This window comes from Candoia aspera, chromosome 3, assembly GCF_035149785.1.
Source record: "Candoia aspera isolate rCanAsp1 chromosome 3, rCanAsp1.hap2, whole genome shotgun sequence".
In the NCBI taxonomy this organism is placed as follows: Eukaryota; Metazoa; Chordata; class Lepidosauria; order Squamata; family Boidae; genus Candoia; species Candoia aspera.
In genome coordinates this window covers 34,591,410-34,609,320 of record NC_086155.1, presented here as the reverse complement: position 1 = coordinate 34,609,320, position 17,911 = coordinate 34,591,410, and the positions used below count along the sequence as shown (strand labels likewise).

Below are 17,911 nucleotides of genomic sequence, written 5' to 3'. Positions count from 1 at the left end.
CAATGTTAATATATGAACCAACACTGCATATGTACCCCATAAGATAGAAGTTCTACATTATACTTCACTGTTGAATCCATTCACATGTCAGCTATCTAGAATTGGATTTCCAAAAGATGTGCATATATTCATGAACTGGTCATCTCTGTGTGCACACATGTGTGCATATGCTAAGAAGAACTGCTAATAGCCAAGGATATCTGAAGTGTGCCAGGCAAGGAAAAAATGAAATTTTCCCAAGTAAAATGTTTGTGTTATAGAAGAGAAGGATTAAAAAATAGACTGCACCGCAGACAGAAATAGCAACGGTTTTAATTTAGTAAGAAGGAACTCTATCCTGGCAGCAGCTAGATAAACTATCTGTTGAGGCATCACACAAATCCTTTCAGAAAACATAACTGCTCTCCCCCACCCCACCCCACCCCCCAAAATTATCTCAGGTTTTACCATTTATGTATGTAGTTCAATGAAGATGAATAAATGTGCACTCCTCCTTTAATGTCAGTTGGGTTTAAAGAAGGCTTAAGTGCAATATTAACAGTCTGTGACTTCAGATTACTGAAAAAACAAACATGTAGATCAAAGAGTGTTGCTTTTAATCAAGATGACTAAATCTTTTAAGGAACTGGAATGTTAATTAAGCTCATCAATTTTTTCAATACAATTTTTAAAAATTGAAATATTACAACCAATAAAAAACTCAAGAACCTGAAATATAGAGGACTACTAATTTACATAAAATAATATAATTAGAAATATCAAAATATTTAGAATATGCTGGGGGATAATAAATCTATAATTGGAAGTATAAAAATATTTAGAACATGGTAGGGGATAATAAATCCACAGATTGCATATATGCTTGCATGGACTTTGTCAGTTTAACTTTTAAAAATCAGAGTAAGCAACTGAAGGCACGGGTAATGGTTTGCGGGAACACCCTTGAGAGACAGGAGGAGGAAGAGCCGCAGCCAGAGCAACAGTCAGATAAGAGACATCTCGGCCCTCAGAAGGAATGGGGAAATGGAAAGCATCTCAGAAGGGACCGTCCCTAGTTTCTTGGACTGCAAAGGCGGGGGATGGGGGGGAGAGATGTACTTTCAGACTTGCAAGATGCTGTTACTGTAACCTTACAATAAAGATAGTGTTAGTACTCATGGTATTGGGTTCTTGTCTGGACTAGCTTGCAGGGCTAACCACACAAGACAAAAAAATGGGTTAACAAGCAGACCAAGAAACTGGGGAGAGACAAAGAGTAATGTTTGCTAATGAGGTGTCTTTGTTCTCTGCAAGGGAAAAGATACAGGCATATGCACACCACTGGGACTTTAGCAGAAACTGGAATATTTTTTTCACACAAACTCGTGGGAAAAGGAGAGAAAAATTCTCAGTTGTAAAGCATATATTTTTACACTTAATTCCTGCCAACAGTCATGTCACTGAATTCTGCCATTAGCTGAAAATTCCAAACCATTGTCAGGCATAGCCCATGATCAAATCCAGTACTGAAAATGAAAACTCCAGCAGTTCTATATAGGTGATAAAAACTACTGCAGAAAATCTGAAGCTTCAGAAGTTACCTAGGGATGCCTCCTGGGGCAAACAATCCCATTTAGAACTAGTCAGACAAGACCAGATACACTGATGGATAGTGTGTTTCCTTGAGCGCTTACCCAGAAGGATTATCATGAAACAGGTATTAAAATGTTTGAGAAGTCTAGGATCAGGTCAGTTTTATGCTGCTGGGTGTCTTCATTTGTATATCAATAACCTGGGCAATTTACAGCACCATCTTATGCAGTTACATAGAAATAAATCATTTGTTCACTGAAACTTTACATCAAATTAGCATGCAGAAAAAGGCACACCAGATTGCACAGTATTGAATTGTCTCCCTGTATTGTATAAGGGCTGTTTATTTGCAGACCTGATCATTATTTATGTCAGGCCCAAGTAATAAAATGTACAGCCTCTGCAAGATTACATCAGGAAATTTATGGTTGTCTAATCTTGGAGTCTTATGGATATAGAGCAAAATTCTTGAATGCCTTGAAAGATTTAGGCATGACTATTGGTCTAACTCTTCAAGGTTGGCTGAATTTAAATCAAAGTGACTTTGCTAATTTAAATAATCAAGAAAATAATGATTTTTTTAAAATCCACTTATTGGATATAGACTATGTTATAGAGGTACCATTTTCATTCACAGGTAGCTGTAAATCTGCATCAGACATTTTTAAACTGCTTGTGAAGCTAAAACTGGTTCCCAGCTGCCCACTGACCTAGAACCTATCTTGGATCAGGCAAAACCAACTTGTAGTCGAGAGGGTACACACCTTTCATCTGCTTACATAAACTGAATTCAGAATGGATCAGTGGAATCTGTATTTTAAAAAACCCAAAAAAACTGTATGCAAGTTATGCCTGAGAGGAACAGAAAGCAAACAAGCTCATGCATAGAAAGCTGCAGTTTATTCAAAATAGGAGCAGCTATTTAAGATGTTATTACTTAAATTCAGGTTTTCCAATTCTGAAAATACTATAAATCTAAGTTTATTACCTCCAAATAGTAGCTCAGAACATATTTTTAAGAAAAATCCAGACTGATAATATGGTAGCTGCAACTAAGTATTTTTACATGTCCAAGTTAGGAAAGACCTGGTATAAATGAAAACAAAATTATTTAAGATTTTAAGAGATCACTAAATTTTAAGGAGATAGAGGTTACGTATATGCTACAATAAAAACCAAAGTCTGCCTTTTGGTAAATGTCTGTGATTGTATAATTTACTATATGTTTTGCAGGAAATGTATAGTATGTGTTCTAAAGAATTCTCTGAACATTTATTTTCTTCTAACTGCATGCACACAGATGACATATGCAACCAGAATTTTGGCTGAAGCAGGTCCACTGCGGAATAATAGATCTGTAGGCAATTCCCACTACCACTTTTATAAAGAACCTAATGAAAACTGAGCATGCTTATCAGCCACAGCATACTGACTATTAAAAGAAAGAAAAAGCTGGAGAGCAAATACAATAGCATGAGGAATGGAATCTTGCAGAGGTATTTCTAATAGGACTGTGTGTACAGCTACATACTGAATATGTACATAGGATTAAGGATCTATATTCACACGTATATACAAAGCTCCCTCATCTACCTCTTTGCAATTAAAAAAATCAAATTTCTTTTGATGGTTTTGTATCCACCGTTAAATCCTAAATTTAGAGAAAGCATATAATGTGAACATCCCTTAAGATTAAGTAGCTGCAAAGAAACTTAAGATGAAATTCTTCTTTTCCTAGTGCCCTATAAAGTATATCTGAACATCTGGAGATTCTAAAATTGGCACACGGCTGTAAACTAAACATTTACATTCCCAAACTGCATGAAATGATAAATGATAGGGGTTCCCCTAATTCACTCTGTATAACAGCAGCTTTTCTGCAGCAAAACTTCATATCACATATCAGTTACTATACTGTAGGTCTGCTAGAAAGCTAAAAGTCAGGTGGGAAAAATCCACATGTCCAAAGGACGTCAGGCTTACAGCATTCATATGGTTCTAACAGTTCCTCTCTCCATCTAACCAACTCTTCTCCAACTGGTTAAAGCCTTGGTTTTTTCCTACTAATGGAAATACATTTAAATTAAGAGATTCCTTGAAAGTCTGAGTTGTTCAGACCAATATGCAGCTTGCCAAAAGTATAGTATAACTTCCAAAGCAGCTGAAGAACAGCAAGTATATACATTTTTATATTTATTCATACTATAGCAAGTGAAGATGAAGAAACCACACAGCATTTTTTTAACTATCAAAAGCAACTGTTTACAATCCATTCATGACATCAGTCATAACAAATTCAAATTATTATTTATTTATGCTTTCATTCTAAATATACACGAAGTACAGTGGAAGATACTCTTCACGGAAAGATTAAATATGCTACAGAAATAGTGTAAGATTTTTAAAAAAACAGACATATGCCATACTGGACATCATGTCACTGACACAGTAAAACTAGCATTACGTAATGAGTAAACAGTACATTAATTGCATCAAGCGTATTTAAAGGATGGAAAATTACATTAAGAAAAAGCAGTGACAGCCACTGAAAAACTATAGCAGGAAATGTTACGTTTCTAAGCGAGATTTTTTGGACAATCCATTGATATTGCTTCCTTTCCTTTTCTGGGAAATGCTGGAATCTTTTGGGAGGTCAGGCCCGCTTTTGTGACTCTCTTCACTGGTGATTTCTAAAGGCTGAAACGGTGTCAAAGAAAAACAGTGAGATGGGAAGAGACTGTTTTATTCTCTGTTCGCAGTTGCTCAAAGAATGAATACCTTTATTCATATCTTGCAAGAATGTAAGCTTCCCAGCTTAGAATTTCAGAGTCAGTTCTCTGCTCCTTACATACACACAGAAATTACATCCTTGCAGTTCACTACAGATTATTTAGGTACCCTATTTTACAGTTTATCAGATTCAGTAACACAAACATCAAGATGCAGGAGGAAAAAAATTCTTTCCTTCGTTGTTCCCTATCACAGAACTGTATTTCTGTGGGGAATGAATAAATTATTTTCTGAAACTCCTGAAGTATGAGATCCACAATGTTTTGCAGATTATAAGAGTTTTTATACACTTTCTGTAGATCACATCTTTATTACAATGATTCCAGTTCTCACAAAGGCCAGTTAGGAAGTAAATTCTGGACAGAAATACTACTTCAAAACAAATAGAAACAAAGAGTTCCTTTTACAAATTACAAACCAAGTGTTTTATTTATGTGAACCTGAGATACAAAAGAAAAATCATTTTCATCCCTGCATTTTCTTTATTTAGAAGAAAAAAACACAACTATTGCCATAATATTATTATTTAAGGACCAGGTGCCCTCTGGTGTTTCAACTGCATAATTACCATACTTTCTTTAACCCTAGCAACAGAAGTTTGATCACAAATAAAACACAATTGTTAATTACTGAAAGCTACCTTATGTTCTTTTGCACAGAGGCATTCTTCTTAAATTCAAAGGCCACATTAGCTACCACATCAGGATGTGCACATGTATGTAAGTATTTGGACATTCAAACATATATACATGTGCAAGTATATTATTCCTACATGATACTGTCTTACTCTCAGTTCCACATACTCTAATTCATTTCTCTCTCAAACACACACACACATGTTTCTCCCACTATGATTGCTGAAAGAAGAGTAGGAAGCCTAGTTCATCAACCCTCCAAACCATCCTGAATTCTTCCTTTGCTGGGGAAAGCCAACAGCAATAAAAATGCAGCAGTTTGCTACTCTTTCCCTGGAAGAAAAGTGAAGCTAAAACTGCTTCCCAGCTGCCCACTGACCTGGAACCTATCTTGGATCAGGCAGAACCAACATGTAGTCGAGAGGATACACACCCTTGCCTTATTGGATCATAGAATATTTTTTTGCTACAGCTGTTCTCAGTTTGTGCCCATTATCTCTATGGTTAGAAGTTTTAATAACAACAATGATTCAGCTTCAGTCTTCTCTAAACTATGATTCCAAAATTTCCTGCTATCCAAGTCCTGCTATGCTGTGCTCAACATGATGTGGGTTATGTTCCTGGGAAGGGTGAGTGAAGAACATCAGGAGTGTGTGCCAAGCCATGAAGGTCATTCCAGCTGCAAAAGGCAGACAGCTATATCAGGAAGCAGCATTACAGGAAGAGGCTGGAACTGGATCACATCAGTGAAAACTGCCAGGCATTATTTTGTACTTTGGAATTGCCAAAAAGAGAAGAGAAAACGAAGATCTCAGGAAATAACTTAAAGAATTTCAGAGAGCTGTTAGGAGAGACAAGAAGCAGCATTACAATGACATCTATAAAGACATCAAAGCTGGGAAACAGACACAAACAGGAAAAGTCTTCCAAAAACTAGCTAAACACAGGAGGTTCCAACCTCAAATTGGGATGTTAAAAGACATCAATGGACAGACAGTAACTGATTCAGAGAAGGTCAAACAAACATGGAAGAAGTATACTGAAATTCTGTAGAGTAGCAATGTCAATATATAAGATTCCTTTCAAAATATTCTCTATTGACACAAACCTCTAGTACTAAAAGATGTAATTAGATGAGTGCTCTGATAATTACCAACTCAGAAGGCTACAGGAATTGATGGAATATTTCCAGAAATATGGCAAGCAACAGAAGAAGAATCAATAAAAGTTCTAACCAAACTATGCCACCAAATATGGAGAGCAACAGAGTGGCCAAAAGATTGCAAGCCAGCATACGTATCAACAAAGAAAGGAGGCTTAACAGAATGTGCAAACTACAGGTCACCCTTGTTCAGCGACTGTTCAAAGTTACAACAGTGCTGAATGAGGGGACTTATGACCATTCCTCATAGTTGTGGCTGTTGCAGCATCCCCACGGTCATGTGACAGTAATTCAGGTGCTTAGCAACTGGCTCACAATTACGATGGTTGCAGCATACCATAGTCACATGGTCACCATTTGCAACTTTTACTGCTGGCTTCTGACAAGTAAAGTCAATGGGGAAGCCAGCAGAAGGTTGCAAATGTCAATCATGTGACCACCGGACACTGCAACCACACAGGATTTGCCTAACAACAGCAACTGGAACTGCCATAACTGCTGTTGTAAGTCGGTGCAGTCACATGTTGCACTTTATGACCATGTTGCTTAGCGATGGACTTTCTGGTCCCAATTACTGTTGTTAAGTGAGGACTACCTGTATCACTCAATCTCCTTGATTTTATATAGTAGCAAAATATTTAGGATCATCCACTGCAGATCAGAGCCCTACATGGAAAGGGAAATACTAGATATTCAACCTGGTTTTGGAAAAGGTTGAGGAATAAAAGACATTATTGGAGATGCACACTGGATAAAGCCAAATAATACAAATAAATAAATATATAAATATGCTTCATTGACTATAGAAATTGTGTTAACCATGTCAAGCTGTGGAATGACTTTAGGAAAATGGGAATCCCAGAATATTTCATTGTCCTCATGAGAAATCTACACACAGGTCAGAAAGTCAGTTTGGACAGAACATGGTAAAACACAGTAGTTCCAAGTCAGCAAAGGAGTGCAATAAGGTTGTACACATGTTCCTTATTTATTCAACCTACAGTATATGCTGATTTGAGGGAAGCTGGATTGGGAACATGGTTTTAAAAATAGAGTTAGAAACATCAAGAATCTACATTAAGCTACAGATAGTTGACTTCTGACAGCAATTGGGACCGGAATTTCCATTGCTAAGTGATGCGGTTGTAAAGTGCAACTGCATCGCTTAGCAACTGCAATCCCTGCAGTCCCAGTTGCCATCATTAACCGAATCACACAGTCGTTAGGCGAGGCAACTTCTTGCTGGCTTCCCACAACCAAGTCAATGGGGAAGATGACAGGAAGTTGCAAGTCCCAGGCAGCTTGCAAGCAGGATGGCAGGCAGGCAAGTGGCTGCTGCCAGGCAGGGGAGGGTGCGAGGGTATGTGTTAAGATGGTGCAGCAAGGCTTAGGGAGGGTATGAGGGGGTGTGTAAGGGAGGCGCAATGAGGCTTGGGAAGTACCCTGTCTCAGCCCAGGCACCCACAAATACACAAGAGGTAGTTGCAGACTTTTACTTATAGCAAGCAATGAAAAGTTATGTGCAAACACTTGCATGTAAAAGCAACCAAGTTCTCACTAGTCCAGCAACTTGCTTAAATAAAGAGTTTAAAGTCCAGAGAGCAGGCATAAGAATGGTCAGGCAGTCCAGGAATCCAAAGCGTTGGGAAGGTTGTCAGCCGGTCTGGGTTCAGAGTCAAAAGACAAGGTGCAGAGAGTCAGAGTTAACAAACGGTTGTTTCCAACAGCAGTCTTGGGCTCATAGCTCTTCTTAAATAAGAGCAGTCCCGGTGGGGTTCATTTAGGAGGGTGAGACTGCTTCCTTGCGAGTAACCTTCCTGACTTCCTCTGTTCTGCTCTCCGGGCTCTTGCATTGGGAGGGGGTGGCAATTCCGAGCCCTCATCTTCCCTGAGCAGTGGCAGCTGTCCCCACTGATTGCTGGCTGGCCCCACCTCCTCTGACTGCTCAGGTGGCTGTTCATTCAGTGACCCCAGAACTGACTGCTCATCCTCCAAGGCCACTTCAGGAGCTGGCTGCCCTTCCTCGTCTTCTGACTCTGAATCTGAGCCCCACATGACAGGAAGGACATGCGGGAGGCGCAGCAAAGCTTGGGAAGGGTGCATGCGGGTGTGAGGGAGGTGCCGTGAGGGTTGGGGAGGTGGTGCAAGGGTGGCGTGGCTAGACTCAGGAAGGGGTGCGGGGGTGCAAGGGAGGCACAGCAAAGATCAGGGAGAGTACGCAAGGGAGGCATGGAGAGGGATGGGGAGGGTGCATAAGGGTGTGTATGAGGGAGGTGCAGTGAGGCTTGGGGAGGGTGCATGGGAGTGTGAGAGGGTGGCGTGGCGAGGTTTGGGGTGGGTGCATGGGTGCGAGTGAGTGGCGCAAGCAGAGAGGGGCTCGGGGAGGGTATGCAGTTGGGGGAGACTTACCCCAGTGACTTGCAACCTTCCCTGCTGGCTTCCCCATTGACTTTCTGGGGAAGCCGGCAGGGAAGGTTGCATATGGCAATCACATGATCATGGGGTGCTGCAACCAGTTGTAAATGCAAGCAGTTGCCAAGCACCCAGATTGCAATCACGTGACCACGGGGGTGCTGGGACAGCCAGAATTCCAAGGACCAGTTGTAACCACCATTCGTTCAACAGCGTTGTAACTTCGGTCACTGAATGAATGGTCATAGGTAAAGGACTACCATTCGTTCAAGAGCGTTGTAACTTCAGTCACTGAATGAATGGTCATAGGTAAAGGACTACCTGTATTTTCCTCATACATTAAGCATGTACAGGGTCACATTGCTGAGTCACATGCCTGACAGAATTCCAAATCAAATCTAGTTGTAATAGGATAAATTCCAAACCGTTTTTTTACTCAAGGCATGTTTTACAAGATCAGGCACTAATACAATACAATAAGCTGTCAGTTGAAAAATCTCTGTATTTTTCCTTGAAGTTTTGAGTTATGCTAACCTGGCCAGGAACCCAAACTCCTCTTATATTTATTGCCATCCTGGAAAACACTTTTTTTTCTCCTGGCAAAGATATAATCCACTTGTACGCCATGGCACATTTATGACACTGCAACTCCACAAACTCAATTACAGGAAAATAGGCAATTATGCAAGGCAGATTTCATTGAGCACAGCAAGACTGCACATGTGAAGATTAACCAACACCCCATTCCTTTTTAACAGAAGTGACGTATATTTCTTACCATTGTTGTCTGGCTTGCATATTTTTCTGTCCATTGTCTGGCATTTTTGAGAAATGCTTGCTTGTTGTATTTATACTCTGAAGACTAGACATAATAAAAGGATGAGAGGATAATTATGGCTTCTCAATCATAAGACCATAGTTTTTTGATGACAGATTTATCAGACAGCATGGAAGACTTAACCTTATTGATACATAAAGACTAAACTTTGAAAGAGGTCCTGATGGTTTATATATTGCATGTAACATATATGTGCATCTTGAAGCATGAACATTGAAAAATTCTATTAGCATGTTTTGTTTGTTTATTCGTTCAGTTGCTTCCGACTCTTCATGACTTCATGGACCAGCCCACGCCAGAGCTTCCTCCCAGCTCCCCCAGGGACAAGTCCGTCACCTCTAGAATATCATCCATCCACCTTGCCCTTGGTCGGCCCCTCTTCCTTTTGCCTTCCACTCTCCCTAGCATCAGCATCTTCTCCAGGGTGTCCTGTCTTCTCATTATGTGGCCAAAGTATTTCAGTTTTGCCTTTAATATCATTCCCCTAAGTGAGCAGTCTGGTTTTATTTCCTGGATTATGGACTGGTTTGATCTTCTTGCAGTCCAAGGCACTCTCAGAATTTTCCTCCAACACCACAGTTCCAAAGCATCTATCTTCCTTCTCTCAGCCTGTTTCGCATGTTTTACCATACCATAAATTGTATTCATTGACTTTGTAACTGAAGAATATTGTGCAAATAAATACGAAGTAGTCACAAATTGCAATATATCTCCTTGTAAAGCAGGCAATTTAACTTCTAAAGTCCAATATATTCCAATTAAATAAATAAAGTCCAATATATTCCAATTAAATAAAAGAATGAAATATATTCCAATTAAATAAAGTCCAATATATTCCAATTAAATAAAAGAATGAAACCTACTATATCAGCCATGAGAGGGTCATCCGGATTGGGTTCATTCATAAGGATCTGAATGGAAGTTAGCAAAGTAGCAATGTTCAGGGATGGCCTCCAAGCACCCTTCCAAGCAAGAATAGAAGAAAAAATACATTGGAGAAAGTTATTAAGTAAGCTATTCTCCAAGATTTTTCAGGTATCATTACAGACTTAGTGTTCTAATTACTGCCTCCCAAGTTATAGAACAAAAAGGTTGCAGAGTAACCTCATCTCTTGAGACATGCACTTCTTCACCTTCTAACCAGTCAGGCAAACACTTCCTCCAAGGCAGCCCTAAGGTGCTCAAGTAAATTGATATACACGCCAATTTTATTTTCCAATATGCAGTGGCTCCTAGAAATCACTGAGTATGCTTAATATACATTGAGCTGCTGAAGGATGGAAGTGAGCAAGTTCTGCCTACCTAGATGTTGTGCTTTTTTTAAAAAACACAACACTGGTAACTTTCTAGTTTTCAGGTTTCTGGTTTTGGCTATAGTCCATAGCTTTGCTATTATTTGTTTATTTGTTTATTTATTTATTTCTATCCTGCCTTTACTATTTTTATAAATACCTCAAGGCGGCTAACATATCTAATACTCCTTCCTACTCCTATTTTCCCCACAGCAACAACCCTGTGAGGTGAGTTGGGCTGAGAGAGAGTGACTGGCTCAAGGTCACCCAGCCGGCTTTCATGCCTAAGGCAGGACTAGAACTCACAGACTCCTGGTTTCTAGCCCGTTGTCTTAACCACTAGACCAAACTGGCTCTATTATCTATGTGTATTATCTATATTATATTATATTATATTTAACATATATTATTATATATATATTATATATTATCTATGTGTATAGTGAAATAAACATATTGCAGAAATACTACCACACACATAAAATAACATTTTTTAAAAGGCTCATAAGAAGTTTTACAACAAAATTACTTCAGCAGGGCAATCCCAGCAGATCTCTTTGTATCAGTATGTATGCCAGGAACTGCATCCTGCATAGATAAAGACATTTATATGGTCTACTGGTTAAGGTGCTGGGCTAGAAACCAGGAGACTGTGAGTTCTAGTCCTGCCTTAGGCATGAAAGCTGGCTGGGTGACCTTGGGCCAGTCACTCTCTCTCAGTGCAACTTACCTCACAGGGTTGTTGTTGTGGAGAAAATAGGAGGAGGAAGGAGTATTAGGTTTGTTCGCCACCTTGTTTATAAAAAAAACAATTAAGGTGGGATAGAAAAAATCTAAAAAATATATATCAGGTAACCATCACAGCTGTCATAGATCTCCATGGTAGTGTAATATTATATAAAATGGTAGAGATAGCATCAGTCCTTCAAGGAAACCAGACACACAAGCTAATACTACTTTTATTATAAGGTTATATTAACAGAATCTCACAAGTCTAAAAGTGCTTCCCCTCTCCCCACTTTTATCTTCAAGTGAACTAGAGAGGCTCATAACTGAGATGCTTTCTCAAATTACATTTCTGCCCCAGACTGAGATTTCTTTTATCTGACCATTGTCTTGGTTCAGGCTCTTCCTCCTGTTCCTCAAGGTAATTCCTTCCGCCCATTACAGAAAGTGGAGCTACAAATAAAACTATAGCTCTGCTGTCAAAAGCTGAGAAGAAAGAGTGCACTCCCTACTATTCATTATTCCAGAGTCTTAAAAAAAAACTTATAAAATTTCCTCCCAATAAAACCAGCAGAAAAAACTGATGCACGCTTTGATCCATTGTCAGTTTCAGAGTGTCTGAAGGCAAAATACTGGGAGATAATATCTGAGATTGGACCTCTCCCTCAGTTATGCACTTCTCTTTCCATCCTTGGAGAATGAGATTAAAACAAAAAACGTTTCTGGGCCATTCTCTTAAGGATAATAGGGCTGCAACTTGTAAGAGAAGTGATGCAGTGCATTACCTTGGGTGGTAATCTAAGAACATCCAGGCAAATTCTTCCAGCTGAGTCAATGTTGGGATGGTAAATGGGAGTAAGAAAGCGCATTTTTGGAGGTTCAAATGGATACCTATTTCAGAAATAGTTCTCATATTACAAGACTTTTTAACAGGTTACAATCTATAGTTCTTTATTCCCAAGCTATTTTTCAACTTATAAATCCCAATAACCTCTTACTGAAGTTACTACACAGCAGTTCATTAACAACTCTCTGGTTCCTATTCCAATCTTTTGAAGATCCATAGTTAATATGCCCATTTTATATGGCCATGAATTGTTTAAAATGTCAAGAACTTATTTTCTAAATACATTGATGTATCAAAGATAAGAATTCACCATTTACCTTTCAGGCACAACTACTTCCAAGTCAAAAACTCCTTTTTCATATGGGGTGTTTGCACATCCTAGTATTTCTAAAAGAGATATTAACTGTGTCAAAACTTAACAGCTAATAACTGTTGCACTCACTGTAAAACAATGAGTTAAATCTAAGAAGTCACAATCATAATCTCTTTAAAATCTGTTCTATTCAGAAATTCAGCAGACTAGGAACAAAGAAGAGTTCCAAAGAGTCTCATAATTAGCTATTATTCAAAGTTGGAAACTAATTTTTGAATAGAAATTACATCTTAGATTAGGATACATTCAATTCTTCCATAAGGGGATTTCCACAATTGCAAATATAGGTTTCTGACAAATCAAAAAAGGAAAAACAACACCAAAACAGAAAATGAATAGGATTTCCTTGTACTGTATGAACTACAACAAACTATTTGAAAAGAAACTTTTCTATTTCCTTTTATAACACAATCAAGGGTTTTTTAGCTTATACATTATACACAGAGAAATAAGACACACCACACATCTTTCTCCTACATTAGCAATGCAGGTTCCTTTATTGTGAGGATAAATGGGGGGAGGGGGGAAGGAGAGGAGAAAATTGTATGTGTTCAAATTCCTTAAGTATTTAAAAAGGATTGAAACTTATGGGAAATGCACTGGGAAACCTCAGAAAACAGAGACATGTGCAACTGTTTTAATTATTAAAACTTTAATTACTTTCTGAAATGACAGGTAAATTCTGGCAGCTGCTAGATTCTTTTTTATGTTTTAAGATTATTGGGATTGTTCTTGAATACATTTTAAGCTTATGTTTATAGTGTATTATTAGCTATTACTAAATAGAGAAATCTGAGAATATAAAGTTTAAAGATATGTAAATATAAGCTTTAAGACTGTCTGTGCCTTAGATTCAATTGCAAAAAGGTGCTTCAAAGTACCTAGCAGCACACAAAGTACCTAGCAGCAGAAAAAGATGTAATGGCTTTAAAAAGCAGTCAGGCTCTGTATTCTTCCACCATGTGCTCTGAAGCACCCTTTTGGAATCAAAGCAAAGGCCTACATAACCTTAATGAGCTTTCCAGTAAGGTAGGGCCTGAAAGAGTTATTCAAGGGAAGAGAAGAATAAACTATGCAAAATAAGCAAATTTATAAATTATGCATAATTCAAGATTATACAATAAAATATGAAATTCATATAGCCCCATTTATAAATCTTCAGATGACTGGCACTAAGCAATAGTCAGTATCAATCTCTTCCACATGCCATAGCTGTTTTTTAGCCCTGCAACTGATAACTATCATTCAAAACAAAATCAATCATCAGAACAGAATGTCAGCTTTTTACCCTCATCTATTAGAACTCTGTAATGTGCTCACTTTCAAATTTTAAACATGTGTGGTTTTACCAAAGTGCAAATTCTTTTATTTCAGACAAAAAGTTATTTTGCCCAGTAATCATTCCCACTTGCTCCTGGAGTTCACTGGATGCTTACATCTCCAGCCTATGGTGGTTAAGTCTGAAATATGTTCAATGGAATCTACTCTCAAAGAAATTTAGGTTTAATTTGAAATAAATAAGCCTTATATGTAAGGCCACTGAAAACCAAAGATTTGTTTTTGATTTTTAATTTGATAACACAAAGCATAGAGATTGTAAAGACATACAATTGTAATAATTGATGTAGGTTGTATGGGGCCTTATTTTCTTGCGAAGTAATTTGCTACAATAATTTTCACATTTGTTCAAGGGACATATACTGAAAACTTCAATTACCTCATGTGGTACCAAAGGAGGAACAAGAATGTATAAATGACTTGGATGAGGGGTTAGAAAATATGCTTATCAAATTCACAGATGACAGAAAGACAGAGGGATAGCAAAGAACTTATAGGATAATATTACAATTCAGGAGGATTTTTGACAAGCTGAAACAACAGATGGAAACTATAAAGATGAATTTCAGCAGGGCAAATGCAAAGATAGATAGATAGATAGATAGATAGATAGATAGATAGATAGATAGATAGATAGATATAAAATAAATCAAAGGCATGAATAGGGGGATGATAGGGGGATTATACTGGGCAGCATTACATGAAAAGAGAATCTATGGGGGTGGTCTTGGGCTATTAAAAGCTGAACCTGAGTCAACAATGTGATGCACTGCAAAAAAAGTAAAAGCAATCATAGGCCACAGCAACATAAATGTAAGATCAAGAGAAGTCATGGTTCCACACCTAGAATATTGCATCCAGTTGTGGCACGGGATATTAGGCAGATCACTGACAAAGTACATTGGGTCAGAGTACAGAGGACAGCCATCAAGATTATAATGGTTCAAGAAGAAAACACTTATGGGGAAAAGTTGCAGATGTTGGGTATGTTTGGCCTGGAGAAGACTATGGAGAGACATGAGAGCTGTCTCCAAATATCTGAAGGACTGTCATTTGGAAGGTAGGACAGAATTGTCCAGAGTTGTTCCAGAAGACAGGACGTGAAACAATGAGTTTAAATCACACAGAAGTAGATTTCACTTGGACATAAACAAAAATTCCTAATGGTAAAAGCTATTCAACAATGGAACAGACTGCCTTAAAAGATGATGGGCTCTCTTGCTGGAGGCTAGATGGTCATCCATTGGAGATGCCCATTGTAATGGATTCTGCACTGGGCAGGGAGTTTGACCAAATTATCTCCAAGGTCTCTTCCAATCCTTGCATTCTATGCTGTATGAGTCTAAGCATGAAGGGAAATGTACATTCACACATGATGCTAGACCTTTAAAAAAATATGGCTTATAAGCAACACACATTAAAAAGGTAACAGCAACTGCAACCTAAAACTAAATAAAATAGAATATTTTATGTGTATATATTCATATTTATATACATACGGGCTCGAAGATCATTTATGTGATTTCCATTCTGCCAGCAGGTAATACCTGGTGGTGGCTCTGTGGTCAGTAACTGCAACTCTCTCTTCAGCCGTGAAGCCCTTTGCATTGCACTGCAATGGCATAAGAAAAAAAATTCTACCTCATTTAGTTCCTCTCTTTTCAAGACCCATGAATCTTCCCAAAATCAGAAATTTTACTATAAGGCATAAACTTTCATCAGCGACAGCATCAGATGTTGCAGCTCACAAAAGTTTATGCCTTATAATAAAACGTGTTAGTCTTAGACGGTACTACCCGACGCTTTCTGATTTTTGGCTACTAGGGACTAACCCAGCTCCCCTCCTACAATTTCACAAATCTTGCAGTAATCCTTAATAATTACAGCACAATATAAGTAGATTCTTTAAAGCTTGACATAGGATGTACAGATCAATTAAAATAAAGGATTTTTTAATTTGAAAATGCTAATCCAGACTTCATAATATTATACCCATGGATAAGTTATGAAAAGAATTTCTACTGATTAGCAGCAACCATATTTTAGAGCAATAAATGTTTAAACAGATGTAATTTTGGCTAAATTTTTACAAATTCTATGGCTGTGCAGAAATCACTAAATACAGGAGTAGAATAAAACACAGTACAGTATTTCAAAGCAATAATATATTAGACCAATAGTATTTTTTATTTACAAGACAGCCAGGTGTAGTGCTAAGGCATCAGGCTAGAAACCAGAAGACTGTGAGTTCTAATCCTGCCTTAGGCATGAAAGCCGGCTGGGTGATCTTGGGCCAGTCACTTTCTCTCAGCCCTAGGAAGAAGGCAGTGGCAAACCACTTCTGGAAAACCTTGCCAAGAAAATTGCAGGGACTTATCCAGGCAGTCTCCAAGAATTGGACATGACTGAACGGATTAAAAAAATCTTTTATTTAAACATTAGGATGTCTTTTTCAGGTTCAGTGAAGTAAGGTGAATGTCTGACTTCTGGTATTTTAATGCAAGAGCACATATTTCTCATGACTCAATACAGTAAATTAAGCCCACTGATTTTAGACAGAAACTGCTTTTATTGGCAGGCCATTTACTGTTTATGACTTTAATAGTTAATATGCAGAAAAGCCTCTTAACTGACCTTGAGTAGGACACAGAAAAGTGGATGTTTCAGATGTGGAACTGTGGCACCTTTGCTCCTGCCCAGAGCCTCTGCAGTTGGGTGAGCTATTAAAACGGTAAAACAAATAAATATTAAGTGGAGCAACTCAGAGAGTGACGCTTCTGTAGCTTGACTGAACTGACATACTCTGTGGCTTTGAAGTTTGGGAATGATGGAACTTGTAATCCTACATTTATGCACAGCATCATGTTAAGGAAATCCTTTAATTGCTCAATCATTCAAGGTCGGGGCTGGCGCCCTCCATTTTCCTTCTCCCTTCCCAGTGTGCACGCCCACCGAAACGAGACCAGGAGAGCTTAACTGTTGCCCCCAAGAGCCGCCCGGACTTCGTGAGCGGGAGGGAAAGAGCAAGATTACCCCCTCCCCCCCGCTGAAAGGAAGGTGCCTGGCTCACGAAGATCTTCTGTCAAGCGAAGGGGGAACAGCAGTTTAATAATTACATGAAGACTCTTACCCCCACCCCCACCGCAAACTAGGATTATTTTCCTTCCCACCTCCCTCCGCCACGAACACCTTCAGTGCCGCACAGTCAAGGCTCTCCGCTCGGAGCAACGGGACCGCGACCCTGGAGGGCAAAGCTGCCTGCCTACGTAGGGAAGAAGTCGGCCTCGCCCGTTTTTCGCGCCTGGGAGCCGGCAGGAGTTCGAGAACCGAAGCTGGGAGGCTGAATGCCCTCCCCTCCAGAGACCCAGAAAAGACCCCGAGAAGCTCAGGAGGCCGGACTGACGGGAAACTTCGGAAAAGCGCGCCACAAGTTCTGAACCAGCGAGAGCGAACGTGTCTAATGGACTGCAATGTCACCGGGCGAAGAAAGTGCCCTTCAAGATCAAACTCTATGCCGATTGGCTGTTACGGGCAATCGTTCCCGCCTCAGGAATTTAAACTGGCGGAGCCGCTCTAAAAGGACCTAGATTGGCCAAGGGTTCCGGGGCTGTAGGGGGTGGCATAATAAATAAGTTCACATATCCTCGCCTACAGTAATGCTTTACAGCTATCCTCGCGCAACTGTCACTATGGCGATTCAAACGTCTGTCTTAGTTGCTGTTATATTGGCACAGTGATGGTTGGATGACGATAGAAGCAATATAAATCACTAGGAAGAAAAGGGTCTTAAAAGCTTAAGGGGCCACAAGACTCATGGGTTGCTTTTTCATTGTGTTATAACTGATCAATATGTTTATTTTTATCACATTTTAGCTAACTAGTTGCTACAGATCATACTTTAAGGGTTCTTTTAATTTTTTTTTATA

General features: G+C 39.0%; 1 protein-coding gene across 4 annotated transcripts; it reads right to left on the bottom strand.

Annotated features, from left to right (window-relative positions):
* Positions 1-3,748: 3,748 nt before the first annotated feature.
* Positions 3,749-17,434, bottom strand: UBE2T (ubiquitin conjugating enzyme E2 T). 4 transcript variants are annotated; one of them, XM_063297348.1, is made up of 8 exons: positions 17,156-17,434; positions 15,485-15,597; positions 12,592-12,661; positions 12,213-12,318; positions 10,273-10,371; positions 9,350-9,433; positions 4,351-4,415; positions 4,145-4,269 (listed from the first exon to the last, which is right to left on the bottom strand). In XM_063297348.1, the coding sequence occupies exons 2-7, from the start codon at positions 15,591-15,593 to the stop codon at positions 4,353-4,355; spliced, it is 531 nt and encodes a 176-aa protein (XP_063153418.1). In that variant the 5' UTR covers positions 15,594-15,597; positions 17,156-17,434; the 3' UTR covers positions 4,145-4,269; positions 4,351-4,352. The 4 variants fall into 4 exon arrangements, with proteins under 4 accessions (XP_063153415.1, XP_063153417.1, XP_063153416.1 ...); XM_063297345.1 differs by lacking the exon at positions 4,351-4,415 and having other exon boundaries at positions 3,749-4,269; positions 17,156-17,430; XM_063297347.1 differs by lacking the exon at positions 4,351-4,415 and having other exon boundaries at positions 3,749-4,269; positions 17,173-17,430.
* Positions 17,435-17,911: the final 477 nt, after the last annotated feature.